This window comes from Pleurodeles waltl, chromosome 9 (assembly GCF_031143425.1).
Source record: "Pleurodeles waltl isolate 20211129_DDA chromosome 9, aPleWal1.hap1.20221129, whole genome shotgun sequence".
Classification (NCBI taxonomy): domain Eukaryota; kingdom Metazoa; phylum Chordata; class Amphibia; order Caudata; family Salamandridae; genus Pleurodeles; species Pleurodeles waltl.
The window spans coordinates 1,179,667,427-1,179,688,340 of NC_090448.1; the positions used below are offsets into that span (position 1 = coordinate 1,179,667,427).

Consider the following 20,914-nt stretch of genomic DNA (forward strand, 5'->3'; position numbering starts at 1 on the left):
TGGCACATACGCTGTGTGCCATGTCGTGTTTTCACTTTTAGCTGCACCAAGACACCATCCTGAGATGGTAGTTTGCATGTGCTAGGTGATGGGTCCCCGAGGGTGGAACAAAGAATGCTGCAGCCCTTGGGGACCCTCTATGGTACCCATGCCCTAGGTACCATTTACTGGGACTCAAGGGTGGGGGGTGGGTAAAGGAGGAGAAATGGGGCAAATGTATTACCAACTGGGGAAAAACTCCACAGTTTTAGGGAAGATCTGGCACTGGGAACCTGGATAGCAGGAACCCAGTGCACATTTTGTCAAAACTGCATTAATTACCAGACAAAAAGTGGGGATGACCATATCAAAAAGGGGCACTTTCCTACACCTCTATGCCGGGCTCACTGGTCAACTTGCTAGAAACCATTCAGAACTCAGCAGCCAAATTTACCCTCAACCTCCCACACAGAACTCACATCACACCACAGTTTAGGAGCCCCACTGGCTACCAATTCACAAGTGTGCTCATTTCAAACTACATACACAACTTAGGATCCACCTACCTAAACTGTCGCATCTCCATCTACCAAATGCTCAGACACCTCTACAAGACTCCCACTTGCATACACAGAACCTGATCAGGAAGACGGGTGTTCTCGTATATCAAGCTTAAAGCGTGGAATGACCTCCCACTCCACACAAGAGCCTCCTCCTCTCTTTCTGAATTCTGCAAGAAGCCGAAGACCTGGATTTTTCAATTAAGCAACCTACTACAGACAGGGCTAGGCACATACAGCTGCTCAGTGCCGGGACACCCACGCAGGCGATAGTGTGCTTTACAAATACACATAAAATAATCTAACTCCACACCAAACTTCTAAGCCCATTGGCTTCCATGAGCCGGATGGCTATCAGCTCACTGCAGACCTCTATGTAAACTGAGCTCCCCGGGTAGATTCCCATTGAATAAATGTGATGTCCATTTAAACAAAATATTTCTAACCCACCATGTACTGGATCTGTTCTCAGCACCTCACTACGGAAATTACTACACAAGAATCCCCTTCCCAAATGAACTGCGTGCCACCTCAATGCTTGTAGTATTCAAACATGACCATCACCACCCTCCTCACTTCAATAACTAACCTCTCCCTGCCTGCACTCTTGCTTGTACATTGGCTCCTATAAACTGTCACTAACTGCAAACAGTTTCTAGATATAATGGGTCTGTTCTTCCTCCGTTCAAAGGATTTGGTTGCAGGGTTCCAGATAGCGCTCACATCGCCCGGTGCACAGACGTGGAGCAGGTCCGTACGGGCTAAAGCGCCTCGGTCACACTAGTATATTGTGTTATTCAGCAGTGCACAACTTGTGCACTGCCAGAAGGCACTGCGCTTTCGCTATTTTCAGTTAATATATAGTTTATCTTATAATTTCCTATGGTGCTGAAGAATAAAAATATAAGGCCACCCCCATTTGAAACTAACTGAGCAACTTGTTCATAGAGAATGAATAACAGAAGTCTAAGTTTACAAACAGCCAAAACTGAAAAGACGGCTGATATTCTTGCTAGATCATGAAGTCTTGACGTTCATGGCTCCACGACTACAAATGAAATCCATTAACAGAATGAGTTGCTGGGGCACAGCACTGACCGGCCACCTCAAATCCACACCACAGACCAAGGAAATGACATACGCCTCTAGCTCCTGCTTCATCTTGGTGAACTCCTCCTTTGTCATAGAGCCTTCTCCTTCGCCCAACTTCTGCAACTTCTCCCTCGAGGCATCAAAATCCGGTCTGGGGGGTGCTGGTGGGATCTGTCAGGGCAGAAGAATTCATCATTACTGCGCAGTAGTATAGGAAATTAAAGCTGTACAGTGCCGTGGACTGCACCAGCCGTGCCACTGACAGTACTATTATTCGTCCCAAAGGACCACACGGTGGCTCTGCGGTACATGGAGCAGGGCACACCAGACACAATCTATTAGATAAGCTTCATAATACAGAGTCAAAGCTCATCTCTCAGGTTCCACATATATCCAGAATGTATGACCAGAACCACAGAATGTACAAGGGAGCGATGCTCTATTCCCCAACAGCTTGTCCGTAGCTACTGGCGCCAGAGAAACGAAGAAAGGCAAGGTGCCAAAAGTGTGAGACGACTAAAACCAAGCGCCAACGCTTGTTGTGCATGCAGAATTTAGAACTGGAATTAAAGCACTCATGGTACGAGGGGCTCCGGTGCAAGGACACATCTAGGTGCAATGTCTGAACTCAAAGACTAGGCTGAGGTACCCTGGGCAAGAGGTACTTGGGTGCTACGAAAGAACAACTCAGTGCTGTAACCAAGAAAGCCTGGGCAGGATCACCTCCGGATACTTACGATGTAACCTGCGTAGTCTTCGTTCTCCACAAAGGAATCGTGGAGCCAGCAGAACTCTTCATGTTGCCGAACAACAGAAAACTCATTCTGTTTAAAATTTGGTAAAGAACTCTAGGGAAAAAAAAAAAAATAGAATACTATGACTACTTTTCTCACCTTAAAACAGCCAGATGTCTAGAACATCTAGAAACAAACTCAGTGTACAAAGAAGGTCATCGATGTCGGGGGAGGGGGCAGTAATACGGACGAAGAGGAAGACAAAGAAGGCAGACGGGTCAATTCTAGGTACACCCGGGACAGGGCAGAGAAAACAAATCTTTATACTCGACTGGGACGGGAATGATGTGTTCTCCTCATACATGAATTAGCAGAGCAAAGTGGTATCCAGTGTAGGGCACAGACCAAACCTACTGTAGCACACTAGAGAGCAAGGTGTTGTCCTATTCAAGGACACACAGACGTCTTAGTAAGGGGCAGAACAGCAGGTTATTCGAATATAGGACACAAAGCTCTACGCCCAGCAGCGGTCTCGCAATACATGACACTAGTAAAGAACAGAGCGCAGCAGGTGTTGTCCTATTCAAGGACACACACACAGACGTCTTAGTAAGGGGCAGAACAGCGGGTTATTCTAGTACAGGACACAAAGCTCTAGCCCAGCAGAGAACGCACAATGCACTACATTAGTAAAGACAGAGTGCAGCATGTGTTGTCCTATTCAAGGACACACACACACAGCCATCAACTGGTTATTCTAGTACAGGACACAAAGCTCTAGCCCAGCAGAGAACGCACAATGCACTAGTAAAGAACAGAGTGCAGTAGGTGTTATCCTAGAGCTTTCTACAGCTCAGAATTGGCTTCGTAACAGAACTCCATTCCGTGCTCAAATATTCTGATCGGTGAAACACAGAAGGAAAATTAGTTTCTAATGTTCTGCTTGGCACTCCAAGCAGGCAACTTAACATTTCATCAAATACTTGCACGTTCTCATTTTTTTCCTAAATTAGGAATCCTCTTTCCTGCCATGCTAACAAGAGTTGTAAACAAACCATTTGCTGTTCTGCAAGCTTTCAGAGAGAGCCCCCACTTCACACCGGTTGTGATGTCAGACTAAGGGCGGGGGAAGCTCTTGAAACCAGCGTTGGGTCAGATGGCAGTATCACCAGGACTGCAGCATGGGAAGAATCCCAGTCCCCGAAGAAAGAGCACAAAGTACAAGAGTAACATTTACCAGTGAGGAGTGCTGCTGCAGCAATACCCACTGGGGAAGCAAGGTCTTGCACTTGAGTAGTGCCCTGAGTGCAGCTGCTGGTCCTCACTGGCAATGCCGCAGTAGCACTACCTAGGAACAAAGGAGAGCCAAGATCTCACAGTGAGCACTTTCAGCCAGAGCTGAAGGGTAGATACAGAAGTACCTGTGGTCACTAGGGGTGAAGGGCGTAAGGGGGTATTGTTACCCCTCAAACAAACAGTCAGGCCCAGACACACCACCACACTTGCGCCCCCCTGCATTACCTTTGTGTGTACAGTGAATTTCACTTTGTCCCTCTCGCTGAGCGCATCCGATATGTCAACTTGTAAAGTGGCATCTGTCTGCAGGTCTACGTTTATCGCCCGAGGCTAGAAAGGAATGCAAAATTATTTGAAAAAAATAAACAAACAAGAACCAAGCAGTTTAGTACTCACATCTATAGCACATCTCCACCTTGGACGCAGCAAAAAGAACTCTGCACAATCTTTTTGTGAGAGCACATCACCACTTACTTCCCGGACTTGGACTAGATCAGTGTGTGCAGAACAACATGTCTCAAAGCCTCGGAGATGCACGGAAATGTGTATTTTATCCAAGCTCCCATGGGCTGACTAACTTATTTTTGGCATGGATCGGTGACTGTTTCCATGCTTACGTCTGATCCGCAGTTGGAATTGGGTGTGTCTCCTACATAACTTTGCATTAGCCAGAGCTGATGTCACTCCATCCCTCACCAAGAGATTTAATAAAGCTATCCCGAAGCTGAACTCTGCACTCATGCAGCACTCTTCAAACTGGGTTTTTTTGGCTGTGCGGAATTTAGTGTATCCTATGTTGCAATAAATGCCTCTCAAAGAGGCTCTCTGATGACAACACAGCCATCAAACCTCCACTGCCAAGAGAGCGCTGAACATCATATGGCCATGTAAATCAATATCTAGAACAGAAATCCATTACCTTACATCCCTGCACTAACAACAACAAAGAAATGGCTACACTTCTGTATCACACAACACATTCTTCGGCACGTCTGAAGCATGAACAAAGTCCATTACCCAGCTACAAATAACAAACCAGCTCGGCAGTCATTTACCGACCGCTGACCGGCTCAGACCGCTGACCCGGGACTGAAACATATAGGCGACACAGATCTACAGTAATGTGAAAAAATGTACACACTTTAGATTCTATGGTTCCACGTATTACCCTCCTCTGGCCTTCACCAAGTCCTCAACAAAGTTCGAACAGTAGACATATTTAGCCTCAACAATTTTCACTTTGACGTTATCTAATAAATAAGCTCATATACAAGTATTTTCTAAAAGTGACAGAAGGGTCATTTCTAGTCATTTAAATCAGGTGTACGTGATTACTTTTTCAACAGAAGTGCTACCACATCTAAATAAAACCAGAAACTCGATGATGGCGAGAACTAGCAACGCTCCTTCATTTAGCCTGGTTTTGGCCTCAACTACAGGGAGTGCAGAATTATTAGGCAAGTTGTATTTTTTAGGATTAATTTTATTATTGAACAACAACCATGTTCTCAATGAACCCAAAAAACTCATTAATATCAAAGCTGAATATTTTTGGAAGTAGTTTTTAGTTTGTTTTTAGTTTTAGCTATGTTAGGGGGATATCTGTGTGTGCAGGTGACTATTGCTGTGCATAATTATTAGGCAACTCAACAAAAAACAAATATATACCCATTTCAATTATTTATTATTACCAGTGAAACCAATATAACATCTCAACATTCACAAATATACATTTCTGACATTCAAAAACAAAACAAAAACAAATCAGTGACCAATATAGCCACCTTTCTTTGCAAGGACACTCAAAAGCCTGCCATCCATGGATTCTGTCAGTGTTTTGATCTGTTCACCATCAACATTGCGTGCAGCAGCAACCACAGCCTCCCAGACACTGTTCAGAGAGGTGTACTGTTTTCCCTCCTTGTAAATCTCACATTTGATGATGGACCACAGGTTCTCAATGGGGTTCAGATCAGGTGAACAAGGAGGCCATGTAATTAGATTTCCTTCTTTTATACCCTTTCTTGCCAGCCACGCTGTGGAGTATTTGGACGCGTGTGATGGAGCATTGTCCTGCATGAAAATCATGTTTTTCTTGAAGGATGCAGACTTCTTCCTGTACCACTGCTTGAAGAAGGTGTCTACCAGGAACTGGCAGTAGGACTGGGAGTTGAGCTTGACTCCATCCTCAACCCGAAAAGGCCCCACAAGCTCATCTTTGATGATACCAGCCCAAACCAGTACTCCACCTCCACCTTGCTGGCGTCTGAGTCGGACTGGAGCTCTCTGCCCTTTACCAATCCAGCCACGGGCCCATCCATCTGGCCCATCAAGACTCACTCTCATTTCATCAGTCCATAAAACCTTAGAAAATCAGTCTTGAGATATTTCTTGGCCCAGTCTTGACGTTTCAGCTTGTGTGTCTTGTTCAGTGGTGGTCGTCTTTCAGCCTTTCTTACCTTGGCCATGTCTCTGAGTATTGCACACCTTGTGCTTTTGGGCACTCCAGTGATGTTGCAGCTCTGAAATATGGCCAAACTGGTGGCAAGTGGCATTGTGGCAGCTGCACGCTTGACTTTTCTCAGTTCATGGGCAGTTATTTTGCGCCTTGGTTTTTCCACACGCTTCTTGCGACCCTGTTGACTATTTTGAATGAAACGCTTGATTGTTCGATGATCACGCTTCAGAAGCTTTGCAATTTTAAGAGTGCTGCATCCCTCTGCAAGATATCTCACTATTTTTGACTTTTCTGAGCCTGTCAAGTCCTTCTTTTGACCCATTTTGCCAAAGGAAAGGAAGTTGCCTAATAATTATGCACACCTGATATAGGGTGTTGATGTCATTAGACCACACCCCTTCTCATTACAGAGATGCACATCACCTAATATGCTTAATTGGTAGTAGGCTTTCGAGCCTATACAGCTTGGAGTAAGACAACATGCATAAAGAGGATGATGTGGTCAAAATACTCATTTGCCTAATAATTCTGCACTCCCTGTATATGTTTATAGGGACACAGTGGTTCAACAGCTGCAACGCTTTGCAGGGATAACGGTAGAAATGAACTCAACTACATGCCTATTGGGGGAACATGGAATGGAAATGTATGCAATTAGCCCTGTTAGTGAAACAAAGGCTTGCCATCACTTGGATGAGCCCAAGGGTACCAGAGGATAATCTCTGGATGAAAGATGTAAGGGAATGGACGATAGCAGAGGAGATCAGGCACCGACAATGTACAAGGGATACCCATGCAGAGGGGGACCTACAGAAATGGAGGGAGATCCTTGCAGACTTAGGAGTAGAAGACCCTCTTACAGATGAAGGGTGGGTATCGGAGGAATAGGGCAAAGCATTGTAGGTGGGGGGTAGGGTTTATCAGTTTGGGGAGGAGGAAATACTAACATGTATTTGCACAGTGGAGGAATTTGGAAAGTATAATTCCGATTGTACGGTATGCATGCTATATTTCTTCTTTCCCTGCTAACATGTCAGAATTGATGGCTCATTGGTTAGAATTTGTTTTTGAAATAATGTTCATAAAATGAAAATAACATCTTTAAAAAAACTAAAAAAACCATCAACTGTCCCAGTTTGATCTAGACTCTAGAGCATTCAGGTGTGTGGTAGCAAATCATATCTGGGCCAAAAGATATCTGTGACTGTCTCAGCGAAAGAATGGTTGCTGCTTATCACACCAAAGGATGAAAAGCTATTTCCAAACCACACCAAGCCCTATCATTTTACAGTGAAAAGGACATTTACAAATGGAGTAGGTTCAAGATGGTTGCCAAACTACTCAGGAGAGGGCAGCGCAGCAAATCACCCCCAGATCAGACCATATAATGCTACTACAGATCACAGAGAATCCAAAACCTACATCAAGGATACAGCAGCCTAAAGGCTTAATAAGTGGGGCTTTTGTGGAAGGGTAGCCAGAAGGAAACTCCTTTTCCACAAAAAACCCTCACTGCTTGTCTTAGGTTTCAATAACAATACCAATATGAGCTACAAGACTTCTGAAATAAAATCCTGTGGACAGATAAGTAGAAAGTGGAGTTGCTTCCGTGTAATACAGAAACAACATGTGTGACGCAAATCAAATACCAAAAATTCTAGCCAACACAAGCGTGCTCCAGAAAGAAATGCAAGAGCTTCTGTCAAATAACTAAAGCTGAGCCGCAGATTATCCGAAAGGACAATCATCCAAGACACACCATTATTTAAGATTGAATGACAAATAGTAAACAACCCGGATTTTGGGATGGTCAAAATTGAATCCCACTGCGAGAGTCTGCTGGAACCTAAAGTGACGTGCATAGATGTAAGACTTCAAACTTCAGAGGGATGGATCAGTTTTCTAAGGTTGAGGATAAGAGATGGATGATCTCTGAAAAATAATTTATAGTTCAAGTTCTCCACACAAGTGATTTTGAGTGTAATGTGCCACGCAATGTCTCTATTGCTTGAACCTGGGGAGAATTAGATGATCAAATATGCCTTCACAGAGAAAATCACAGAATCTTTCGAACTGAGTGCTGTTTTTTCACAGCGCTGGCCCATCAGGCTTGTTTTTCCACTTGGCACCTTACTGGCTTACTTTCGAGAAAACACAAAAACAGGACGTTCCATGCCATGTTGGCTGCTTATAAATCTACTGAGAAAAAGGTGGAACAGGAGGACCAAGTGAGGTGAAGGATTCAAGCAGTTGTCAATAAGGAGCTTTCCTCCATGAGAATATCTTGCAAACACCTTGTGCAGCTCAAGACATGGCTTGTTCCTTAACGGTTATCAGAAACTAACGCGGAGTCAGGACTCAGGGGGGGAAGAAGGGAGGTGTCTTGGTATGAAAGCTCCAGTTTAGATAAAATCGATTAATGAAGAAGAAAAGCTCTGGCTCGCAGCTAGGGAGATGGTGCCAGAGAATGGTATGGAACTGCTCCACTAGAGATGGGGACAGAACTGCTCCTAGCCTAGGCCCAAAGGAGAGAACGCAGGCTGAAGGGAGAGCCTTCAGCCAGAAATAGCATGGCCAAAGAAGGGGGCAGAACTGCTTGCGGCCAAGGGTCAAAGGAGGGAACAGAACATTGATTCCTGCTGAGATGGGCAGTAGGGGAGAGAACTGCCCGCTTAGCTGTCCACAGAGCATATTTACTGATATGTGGGAAGGAGTGCTGCCAGTTTTCCAGACCATAAACCACTCATTTCGGTAATAGTATAGATGCAAATACTGCCAGCTCTCAAGTGCATTTCTTGGTGCTGGGTAGATAAGGGCACCACCATCCTTGCTGCACAAAAAGACCCCCGGGAGTTGCTTTAGCAACAAGGCAGAGACAGAATTTACACAAAACGCACCCTCATCTTGATGGGGTACTCTTGCTTACCATCACCTAATGTTCCGACTCACAAGGCAGATGCTGCCTTCAAGAAGATTAACAAAGTACTGCCAGGAAAAAAGCAACTAAACTAGAGATTACAAGGAACTCCCAAATATTTGACAACGTTGTAGAGAAGAAGGGCACACGAGGAACAAATGCAACCAAGGAAAGCATATGTTTCTTTCTGAAAAAGATAATCTTTCCTTCCCAAGAAACTACTGCACCTTGCCACTCTCCCCCTCGCTACCTGCTTCCACACTTCCTCAGTCCCATCTCCTTACCTCTCACCCCCAGTGCTCTACTGTCCACCTGCCTCCACACTTCCTCAGTCCCGTCACCTTACCTCCCACCCACAGCTCTCTACTGTCCACCTGCCGCCACACTTCCTCAGTCCCGTCTCCTTAACTCTCACCCACAGCTCTCTACTGTCCACCTGCCTCCACACTTCCTCAGTCCCGTCTCCCTACCTCTCACCCACAGCTCTCTACTGTCCACCTGCCTCCACACTTCCTCAGTCCCGTCTCCCTACCTCTCACCCACAGCTCCACTGTCCACCTGCCTCCACACTTCCTCAGTCCCGTCACCTTACCTCGCACCCACAGCTCTCTACTGTCCACCTGCCTCCACACTTCCTCAGTCCCGTCACCTTACCTCGCACCCACAGCTCTCTACTGTCCACCTGCCTCCACACTTCCTCAGTCCCGTCTCCCTACCTCTCACCCACAGCTCTCTACTGTCCACCTGCCGCCACACTTCCTCAGTCCCGTCTCCCTACCTCTCACCCACAGCTCCACTGTCCACCTGCCTCCACACTTCCTCAGTCCCGTCACCTTACCTCGCACCCACAGCTCTCTACTGTCCACCTGCCTCCACACTTCCTCAGTCCCGTCACCTTACCTCGCACCCACAGCTCTCTGTCCACCTGCTTCCACACTTCCTCAGTCCCGTCTCCCTACCTCTCACCCACAGCTCTCTACTGTCCACCTGCCGCCACACTTCCTCAGTCCCGTCTCCTTACCTCGCACCCACAGCTCTCTGTCCACCTGCCTCCACACTTCCTCAGTCCCGTCTCCCTACCTCTCACCCACAGCTCTCTACTGTCCACCTGCCTCCACACTTCCTCAGTCCCGTCTCCTTAACTCTCACCCACAGCTCTCTACTGTCCACCTGCCTCCACACTTCCTCAGTCCCGTCTCCTTAACTCTCACCCACAGCTCTCTACTGTCCACCTGTCTCCACACTTCCTCAGTCCTGTCTCCTTACCTGTCACCCACAGCTCTCTACTGTCCACCTGCCTCCACACTTCCTCAGTCCCGTCTCCCTACCTCTCACCCACAGCTCTCTACTGTCCACCTGCCTCCACACTACCTCAGTCCCGTCTCCTTACCATCACCCACAGCTCTCTACTGTCCACCTGCCTCCACACTTGTCTACCTGTGAATCCACATCTCATTTCTATCTACATACTGCTGCCCCCAACACCTCTTGACTCTCCAGCTGCCTCCACAGCTCCTTAGATTTGTCTACCTAACTCACCCCACCACTCTCCACAGCTCCTCACTCCTGTCTACCTACCTCTCATAGATCACACTTCTGCCCAGTCTTTTTCCCTCATATTCCTCCTACAGACTCCCTTATTTCAATCCACTGTACGATACGGAGATGGGATGCTTCGTCCTGTAGTTAGACTGATAGCTAATGGGGAAAACTAGTTAGAGAAAGTGATCTCTAAGAGCCTGGTTTCTATCATCATAGCAACAGTGAAATGCGGTTTATCTGCGATTAAGAAAAGCAGACAACAATAACCAGCATTTGAAGCCCTGGGTGCAAGTGCCATTTTATAATGTTCTACACACGTATTCAGTGCACAATGCCACGTAAGTGGTCACCTCGTATGAAGGGTGGTTTTAGAGGGAACAGAATGACAGTGCTGCTTCCTAGGCCCAAGTACAAAGCTTCTCCCTCCCCCACCATTTACAGGACGCAGGGGACATTGAGTGGCTTGGATATTTGGGTTTCACCTATCAGAGTGTGTTCTAGGGTCATGGGGGGTGGGGGGGTAGCAGGGAGGAAACTGTTAAGATATCAAATACCCACCCTGACGTAAACCCAAAGGCAAGTCCTGCAGCACAAGTACCCCAATAATGATCCCAAAGGGCACTACAAAGCGCAACCTCAAGAGACCATGGTTGGGCTTTGGAAACGCCCAGTGCACTGCTGGACAGCTAAACAAGTGTAAGGCTGGTGTGGTAACACTCATCCTGTGCAAGAGCAAGATTGTCCTCGACTATGGAGTCCAGATGGAAGGTGAACCCCAAAAAGACAAAACCAAGGGCTAAACCTAACATACTGGGTGGATTAACTCAGGTGGGCAGTAAATGTACATTATCTCGTTGATGACTAACGTGCAGCGCGGGTGTTAAACCTGTAGAAATATTCATAACAAAGGAGACACACAAAGCCTTGCAAGTCATCAAGAGAAAAGTTAACATTAGACACAAGAGTTTTATGTCAGAAGGGGCTCATACTGCATTTCACTGTATCAAGAAACAAGATTATGAAGAGAAGTGGGAAGAAGTACAACAAGCATTTGCTCTGCAGTGGGTCTCGCGTTTGCTCGAGTTAGAGCTATTGGCGTTGTAAATTCCCAACTGGACTTTTCTTGCCACATAAATTGAAAATGGAAAGTAAAATAGTTGACATAAGCGAGTCGATTCAAAGCACCACAGCCGCCATGAGCATGAAGGAGAAACACAAAAGGAAAAAAAGTTTGCTCGCAGTCAAACTTATCAGCAAAAGTGCAATTATCCATGTAACGGGGTTGATGGCCAAGGCGGTAACTAAACTACCCCATGGAGGGACAAATGTAAGCATTTACCAATGATAAGTGATTTGTGAAAGGCAAGCCCGAGAGTGAGTGATGGGTGTGCAGTGGGCATGGTCAAAAGCCCACAGATGGAATACAACAGGCCACAGCGCTTGGGCACCCGACCTAAAACTTAATAATGAAACTCAGATTTTGACATGTTCCTTTGACAAGGTTTCAAGCCATCATATTCCAGTTTCACGAACCAGCAGCAGATGACTCAATGTCTAGGTGCCAGAAAGATATTAAAACACTGGCTTTCAGCACAGTGAAAGAGACACAAACCCCTTCACAACTCAGGAACTCAAACCTCTTAAAAGAAAGCAGTCCGGAACACGAGCAGCCGGAGAGGAAAAACGCTAACATTTTTCACAGATTTCTCTCAGGTTACTTATGGGATACTGTAACCATTAAAGGCCAACTTGTGGTCATTTTAATGGGCTCTGCAAGATTGTGTGTAATTACATTAATTCTAGAGATCAGAGGGGGAAATTGTCAAAAAGAGACTGGAGTTCACTGGTTGATTCTCAGACACTTATGGTGGCCCCCTTTAAGAAACAGGACACAATTGTTCCATCAACTAACTTCAATGCTTTTATTGTTGTAATATTTAACAAATGCCCTCACAAGTCGGTAGATAGAAAGTATATTGAAATACACAATAAGAAAAGACGGCTAGCGTGAAGGGTCTCACTGAGGCAGAACTACCTAGAACACAGGATGGAATTGGACCAAAAGACCACAAAAACAGGGCTTGAGGAGTGTGACCGTGTGTTTCTTGCCCACATTTTTAGGGCCACTCAATGTCTACACATCATCTTATAGGGCTTATCTGTTAACCTGACAACACTTTCTGGGCCCACCTGCCGGTTTTACACCCATCCTGTTCTATCTCACCTAGGAATCTTCCCGGTATCAGTGTCATGACTCTGAAGAGATACAAAAGAGCATGATGTTTTGGAGTTCAAGCAGCAGTGTATCTAGTGAGAAGCTCTAGGAAAAACACTTACACATATTATTTGACAGAGTATCCCAGCAGGAATGTGCAAACCTACATGTGCAAATCATGTTTCCTTTCTTGACCTTCTACTGCATAAAAGGCAACATGCTGATCAAAGTCCACAGTTACAAAAAGCACTCACCCATGAACAGCAACAAATTATAGTTTGCAAACAGTGCACTCCAAGTCACAAAACAAGACAGAGAAGCCACAAAAGCAGGGAAGTGACAGAGGGTTAGACAAGAGTCTAGGCACCTGAAGGAGGGAGACTAGAGGCAGCTGGGTAAGTGCCCAATGCCTCAGAAAAGCCAGGCCTGTAGACTACTGTAAGGAAATGCCTCCTTGGCATGGTTGCCCCCTGACTTTTTGCCTTTGCTGATGCTATGTTTACAATTGAAAGTGTGCTGAGGCCTGCTAACCAGGCCCCAGCACCAGTGTTCTTTCCCTAACCTGTACTTTTGTATCCACAATTGGCAGACCCTGGCATCCAGATAAGTCCCTTGTAACTGGTACTTCTGGTACCAAGGGCCCTGATGCCAAGGAAGGTCTCTAAGGGCTGCAGCATGTCTTATGCCACCCTGGAGACCTCTCACTCAGCACAGACACACTGCTTGCCAGCTTGTGTGTGCTAGTGAGGACAAAACGAGTAAGTCGACATGGCACTCCCCTCAGGGTGCCATGCCAGCCTCTCACTGCCTATGCAGTATAGGTAAGACACCCCTCTAGCAGGCCTTACAGCCCTAAGGCAGGGTGCACTATACCATAGGTGAGGGTACCAGTGCATGAGCCTGGTACCCCTACAGTGTCTAAGCAAAACCTTAGACATTGTAAGTGCAGGGTAGCCATAAGAGTATATGGTCTGGGAGTCTGTCAGACACGAACTCCACAGCACCATAATGGCTACACTGAAAACTGGGAAGTTTGGTATCAAACTTCTCAGCACAATAAATGCACACTGATGCCAGTGTACATTTTATTGTAAAATACACCACAGAGGGCACCTTAGAGGTGCCCCCTGAAACTTAACCGACTATCTGTGTAGGCTGACTAGTTTTAGCAGCCTGCCACAAACCGAGACATGTTGCTGGCCCCATGGGGAGAGTGCCTTTGTCACTCTGAGGCCAGTAACAAAGCCTGCACTGGGTGGAGATGCTAACACCTCCCCCAGGCAGGAGTTGTCACACCTGGCGGTGAGCCTCAAAGGCTCACCTCCTTTGTGCCAACCCAGCAGGACACTCCAGCTAGTGGAGTTGCCCGCCCCCTCCGGCCAGGCCCCACTTTTGGCGGCAAGGCCGGAGAAAATAATGAGAAAAACAAGGAGGAGTCACTGGCCAGTCAGGACAGCCCCTAAGGTGTCCTGAGCTGAGGTGACTCTAACTTTTAGAAATCCTCCATCTTGCAGATGGAGGATTCCCCCAATAGGGTTAGGATTGTGACCCCCTCCCCTTGGGAGGAGGCACAAAGAGGGTGTACCCACCCTCAGGGCTAGTAGCCATTGGCTACTAACCCCCCAGACCTAAACACGCCCTTAAATTTAGTATTTAAGGGCTACCCTGAACCCTAGAAAATTAGATTCCTGCAACTACAAGAAGAAGGACTGCCTAGCTGAAAAACCCCCTGCAGAGGAAGACCAGAAGACGACAACTGCCTTGGCTCCAGAAACTCACCGGCCTGTCTCCTGCCTTCCAAAGATCCTGCTCCAGCGACGCCTTCCGAAGGGACCAGCGACCTCGACATCCCCTGAGGACTGCCCCTGCTTCGAAAAGACAAGAAACTCCCGAGGACAGCGGACCTGCTCCAAGAAAAGCTGCAACTTTGTTTCCAGCAGCTTTAAAGATCCCTGCAAGCTCCCCGCAAGAAGCGTGAGACTTGCAACACTGCACCCGGCGACCCCGACTCGGCTGGTGGCGATCCAACACCTCAGGAGGGACCCCAGGACTACTCTGATACTGTGAGTACCAAAACCTGTCCCCCCTGAGCCCCCACAGCGCCGCCTGCAGAGGGAATCCCGAGGCTTCCCCTGACCGCGACTCTTTGAATCCTAAGTCCCGACACCTGGGAGAGACCCTGCACCCGCAGCTCCCAGGACCTGAAGGACCGGACTTTCACTGGAGAAGTGACCCCCAGGAGTCCCTCTCCCTTGCCCAAGTGGAGGTTTCCCCGAGGAACCCCCCCCTTGCCTGCCTGCAGCGCTGAAGAGATCCCGAGATCTCTCATAGACTAACATTGCGAACCCGACGCTTGTTTCTACACTGCACCCGGCCGCCCCCGCGCCGCTGAGGGTGAAATTTCTGTGTGGGCTTGTGTCCCCCCCGGTGCCCTACAAAACCCCCCTGGTCTGCCCTCCGAAGACGCGGGTACTTACCTGCAAGCAGACCGGAACCGGGGCACCCCCTTCTCTCCATTCTAGCCTATGTGTTTTGGGCACCACTTTGAACTCTGCACCTGACCGGCCCTGAGCTGCTGGTGTGGTGACTTTGGGGTTGCTCTGAACCCCCAACGGTGGGCTACCTTGGACCAAGAACTAAGCCCTGTAAGTGTCTTACTTACCTGGTTAACCTAACAAAAACTTACCTCCCCCAGGAACTGTGAAAATTGCACTAAGTGTCCACTTTTAAAACAGCTATTTGTCAATAACTTGAAAAGTATACATGCAATTTTTATGATTTAAAGTTCCTAAAGTACTTACCTGCAATACCTTTCAAATGAGATATTACATGTAGAATTTGAACCTGTGGTTCTTAAAATAAACTAAGAAAAGATATTTTTCTATACAAAACCTATTGGCTGGATTTGTCTCTGAGTGTGTGTACCTCATTTATTGTCTATGTATATGTACAACAAATGCTTAACACTACTCCTTGGATAAGCCTACTGCTCGACCACACTACCACAAAATAGAGCATTAGTATTATCTATTTTTACCACTATTTTACCTCTAAGGGGAACCCTTGGATTCTGTGCATGCTATTCCTTACTTTGAAATAGCACATACAGAGCCAACTTCCTACAACTACAGACCTAGGGTGGTGCCTGCTTGAGTTCTGATCTCAATCGCCTTGCTGACCCGTTTCCTGCATGTTCTTCTGGTGTGATGGGTAATGCAAAGACTTGAATGTGGCTTATGTTTGCTGTTCACATATCTAGAGGCTTATTCCACTGACCTATCTGACTACACTAACCTAGATGACCTGTCCAGCATACCAAGGATACACCAGAAAACCTATGGTAATTTTAATGGGACTTTGGAAATTTGCTGTAGCTGTTAAGTTTTGAGAGGAACAGGTCAACAACTCTTGTGGCCTTGTCTACTAGAGCACTTTGTTCAATGTTTCTCACAAAAGCTGCATTTCACCACTAGTTAAAATGTGGACAAAACATTTTCAGAAACAGATTGGACTTCCACTTTTTGTAAGCAGCTTTCCTCTCAAAACTACATGTTACAACCCTTTTGAAAAGTAGCAAAGCATATCAGACTCCAAAAAGCCCCCACATTACTCCCAGGCTCAGTCAGGAAAACGGCACAATCCAGTACTTTTCAGAAACCTTGTTTATTTTTTTAATGTACTTTTGTTATCAAACATTTCTTCAGCGAAAGTGGATGGTGCAAACAAACTATATCCTAGGATATATATATATATATATATATATATATATATATATATATATCTATATACATACACACACACACACACACACACCCCCCAAACAAAGCAGTCCTATTGCAGTGCGCTCACGGAGCCAGCGACAAGGACAGACCTTCTCTGAATTATCAAACAGTCACGCTGCACTCCAGGAGAGTGTGTTCTGCATTTATCCACCTGGTAAGTATACATTCCCTGAACCACCGCCAATGTGTTTCAACTACTAAGACTTGGTAGTCAAAACATGTCGGTGGTGGTTCATGGAGTGTATACTTACCTGGTGAATAAATGCAGAAAACAATCTCCTTGAGTGCAGTGACTCTGTTTGATAAGATATGTACGTATAGATATATATATATATATATATGTGTGTGTGTGTGTGTGTGTGTGTATATATATATATTTTCACTGAAAAATCAAAGGTTACAAAGATGTTATAGCTAGGTTCTGAATTTACTCATACAAAACCATAGGAATTCAGCAGTTAGTTCTTTCATCTAACTATAACTCGCGACCCCCCATGCACAGGTTTTTCATTAAAAATGTGACTGCCAATGTTTCATTTATACATTTAAGGATGTTATAGAAGTTCTCATGACTGCTGTAATAGCTGGGGTATCTAGCAGTGCATGACGAGGGCACAAGTTATAGTTACTTGAGAGAACTCTAATTATAACTGCTGAGTTTCTATAGTTTTGTATGAGTAAATTCAGAACCTAACGTTTGTTATTTTTCAGTGAATTCCAGAGGTTTTTAAAAAACAAATCTATTTCCCAACTGTAACGTCCCTGTCAGTGAATTTCTACATTTTCTTTTTCTTAACGGAAAGTAATTTTTTATTACTATACGTTAATACAACCACCACTGCGCAGCGTCTTTGGCCAAGCCCTGCAGGCAATCCCTATAACAGCCCAACCCCACGCAGCGCACAACTGAAGGCAATGCACAGTGGGGGTTGGCCACAACAACCAACCCCGCAAGGCCACTCCATTCCCCAGCCTAAAAAAATTACATTTTGGGTGGGGGCCCTCCCCAGGCCGATCACACCCTGGCCGATCATGACCTGGGGATCCCATCCCCAGAGGCATGGCCTAAGATATATATTTTTTATTTTTTTAAGGGGGGGCATCGCATGGCAGTCCGTAGTGCTGCAGGGGGACTGGAGGCACCCCCCACCCGGCATTAAATTGTAAAAGGTCCCAGGACTTGGCCCACCTGGGGGCCTCACAGAAGCAAGCAAGGGAGTCGGTGGTTTTGCTTTTCTTTATTGTCTGCCATGAACATGTGGCAATTGTTTTTTTTTAATGCTTTTTTGCCCTGAGGGGACCCCACCAACAGAGATGGGGCCAGGGGGTCCCTACCCCAGCCCCTTTTACTTTTTTTCTCATTTTTTAGCAGGACTCGGATTAAGCGAAGTTCCAAGATGGCTGCCACCACTTCCTGGTTTGAAGTGCTGGCAGCCAGTCAGAGCTCTGCATTTGCTGTGCACAAGCTCTTAATCTTCATGAAGTTGTCACGGCCAGAGATATACAAATTTGTTTCCCCTTTAATATCTCAAAAACTACTGAACGGATTAACACCAAATAAGCGAAAGCACAATCTGTGTACCGAAAGCTAGCCTTCTGCCAAATTTGGTATAATTCCGTCCAGCGGTTCAGACTGTAGTCTTGTCTGAAGGTCCAATGGGAATTGACATGGGAAACAACTTTTTGATTCCCTCTTTTCTCAACCCCCGCTTGACAGATCACCCCAGACCATTCTGTGCGCAACAAGAATCACCAGCACTCTTTTTTTGGGAACATTTTGTGAAGATTCGTCAACCAGTGCCAAAGATATAGGCAAGTCAAAAAAATGCTTTTTCTATGTAAACATGGTTATAACTATATATATTCACACACACACAGATTATATATACACACATACACAGTGTGAGAATGAACTATGAACCACAAAACAGCATTGAGTGGGCTATGACCCTCCTGACACTCCCCTCCCTCTTGCCTCAGTCAGAACTGCCTTCTCCTCGCCTGACTGTATTGCCCCCACTCACCTACCTGCCCCACCTTCCCCCTCTGCCTGCCCTGCTCCTTTCTCATCTTGCTTCCAGTTTGAGTGCCACTCCCAATATGTCCCGCCCCAGAAGGGCTGTCAGTTTTATTAGATAACTGTTTCAGTTCTTCTGAGCAAGCAGACCCCCAGATGTCACTAGGATGATTTGATTCTGAACCGTCTCTGGTAGAGTATGGAGGTATCAGAGAGCTCATCACTGCCACAGTCCTGAACAATGAGTAGACTCCCTGCTGCCGGGGAGCGATGTTTTACATCAGTGTTGATGCTGCTTAACTCATTTAAAACTTATGGCGAGGCGACACCATTGGAACAGGGGATAGCCAGGATTCTAGGACGGATGCTCACTAACTGGTAATGCCCTATCGAGACTGACAAGATTGTTCAATCCAACTGGAAGAAGCTTTAAGCCAAGTCATATTCCACCAGTCTCCTTTGCAAGAGCAAAAGTCTAATCCCGGATTCCACACAAAGTCTGGACCACCAGGTAAACAAGAGCATCAGCGTGTCTAAATCTTACATCAAGCGAGGGTGTGGATGACCCAAGTCACTCCGAGAACCACCTGATCACACTTGCAGCTACAATAACTGGGAATACAAAATATCCACTAGGGATAATCCAACGTACAACTGCAAGAAACACAGTCAGAGCTCATGAGACTCTCAATCTGTACAAAAGCAATACTGAAACCCAAACCATCTGGGCTTCACTCAGTGGAGCTCCGGCAGCCCTAATCTGAACCTCTCATTCCACAAGGTCCTAGAACTCGACAGAGGGTCTATGTATCATCATCAGCGTAGCTCTACAGAGAGCCCAAGGACACTGCTCGTGGGATTATGGCTCACACCTTAAGGAATCTTAATGTGATTCAAGTGCTGAAGTTCACTGATTCACTCTAGACCAAAGAGAAGATGCAGTGAGATTTTTGCTCACAAAATCTCTTCTACATCCCAGCATTACACACCCCATCTGATGGAGATGGACCTTGTGTTCTTCACCTGGCGACCCTAGGAACACACACACGTGCCCCCTGTGAGTGACACATTCACCTTTTTTGTACATGTGCTTCTTCGCCCATCTCTGTGTTGCGCTCTCTCCAATTCATTTGCTCCCCCACATTCTGCCCCATTTGCTCCTTCCTTCCTTGTTGCTTCTCTTCACCCAGCTTGCTTTCTTTGCTTACCTATCCAATTCAGAGCAGCAAACAGAAAGAAAAAAAAGCACTAGCGTCATTTTCTAGGTTTGCGTCTTCAAAATGGTATGGCAGGCCACATATGTTTTTTAAAATTAGAGTTAAAATATTTTGAATCAAATACACAGGACTATTCAACAGGGTTTATCCCGATAATGCTGTCGACACCTGTGAATCGGGTCTTTTACAGAATCATCAGCAGCACCTCATTTCACAATTGGGAAGCAGTGTTTTGTGTAAGTACTCTCCCGCCCCCCCATTACCCCAGACTTAAAAGGTTCACGTGCTAATGTGATCAGCGGGAGGTCAGGGGTGTTTTTGCAATTTTAAGATGGAGTCATTACTCTATATATATCCTCTGTTATGCCTGTGTTTGATACCTGAGCAAAGGTGTTGATAGAAACCTAACCTGAAAACGACTGAATTATGAACATGCAAAGAATCAAGTTTATTCTGCCGAAGGGAATGGTGCATGGTTGGGTTGCTAATGAATTGTCTGATGTACCCTTCACTCTTTTGAAACCCTTCCATAGTATGTTGAAAGCTTATGTGTATGTACTCAACTTTTTATTTGTATTGATTTTAACACATTAAAAAACTTTTGAATAGCAACATCGCTACCTGGAAATGGACAGATTTAAGATAGACACTATTTTCTTGTCACTTATCAACACTACAAGTTACACTGGACTGAAGGCTATTCAGCAGCCAGTGTAAGCGCCAGACTGTTAATACATATCAGGGGTAGATGTATTCAGAATTAACGTAAACAAAAGTGCACAGTATATCACACTTCTAGGCAGGTACGAGACAATCTTTTTTTTAGTTAGAGACCTGCCACACAAAAGTTTGCAGGGGGCTGGAGTAAGTCTACTAGACCCAAATAGCAGGCCCCTCCATACACTGCTCGAAGTTTAAAAAGTACCCCCCCCCCCCGGTGGTATCCCTGCAGGCTCCCCTGATGTTTCCCTCACTAAACACTAACCCAGGGCAGACCTTTATTCTCAAAGTCTGGACTCAGCATGTTTGACAGGAAGCTGAACCACAGAACCTACTTCCTATGAGGCCCATGAAAGGGGCAGCAGAGACCCCAGTTATTCAGATC

General features: G+C 46.0%; 1 protein-coding gene across 1 annotated transcript in view; it reads right to left on the minus strand.

The window, feature by feature from the left end:
* SNX6 (sorting nexin 6) overlaps positions 1 to 20,914 on the minus strand; it is a 206,696-nt gene that overhangs the window by 179,587 nt on the left and 6,195 nt on the right. The window contains exons 3-5 of the mRNA XM_069209106.1: positions 3,887 to 3,991; positions 2,369 to 2,479; positions 1,681 to 1,802 (exon numbers count right to left, since the gene is read on the minus strand). Of these exons, the coding sequence (XP_069065207.1) occupies positions 1,681 to 1,802; positions 2,369 to 2,479; positions 3,887 to 3,991 (338 nt within the window). The remainder of the gene's footprint in view (positions 1 to 1,680; positions 1,803 to 2,368; positions 2,480 to 3,886; positions 3,992 to 20,914) is intronic.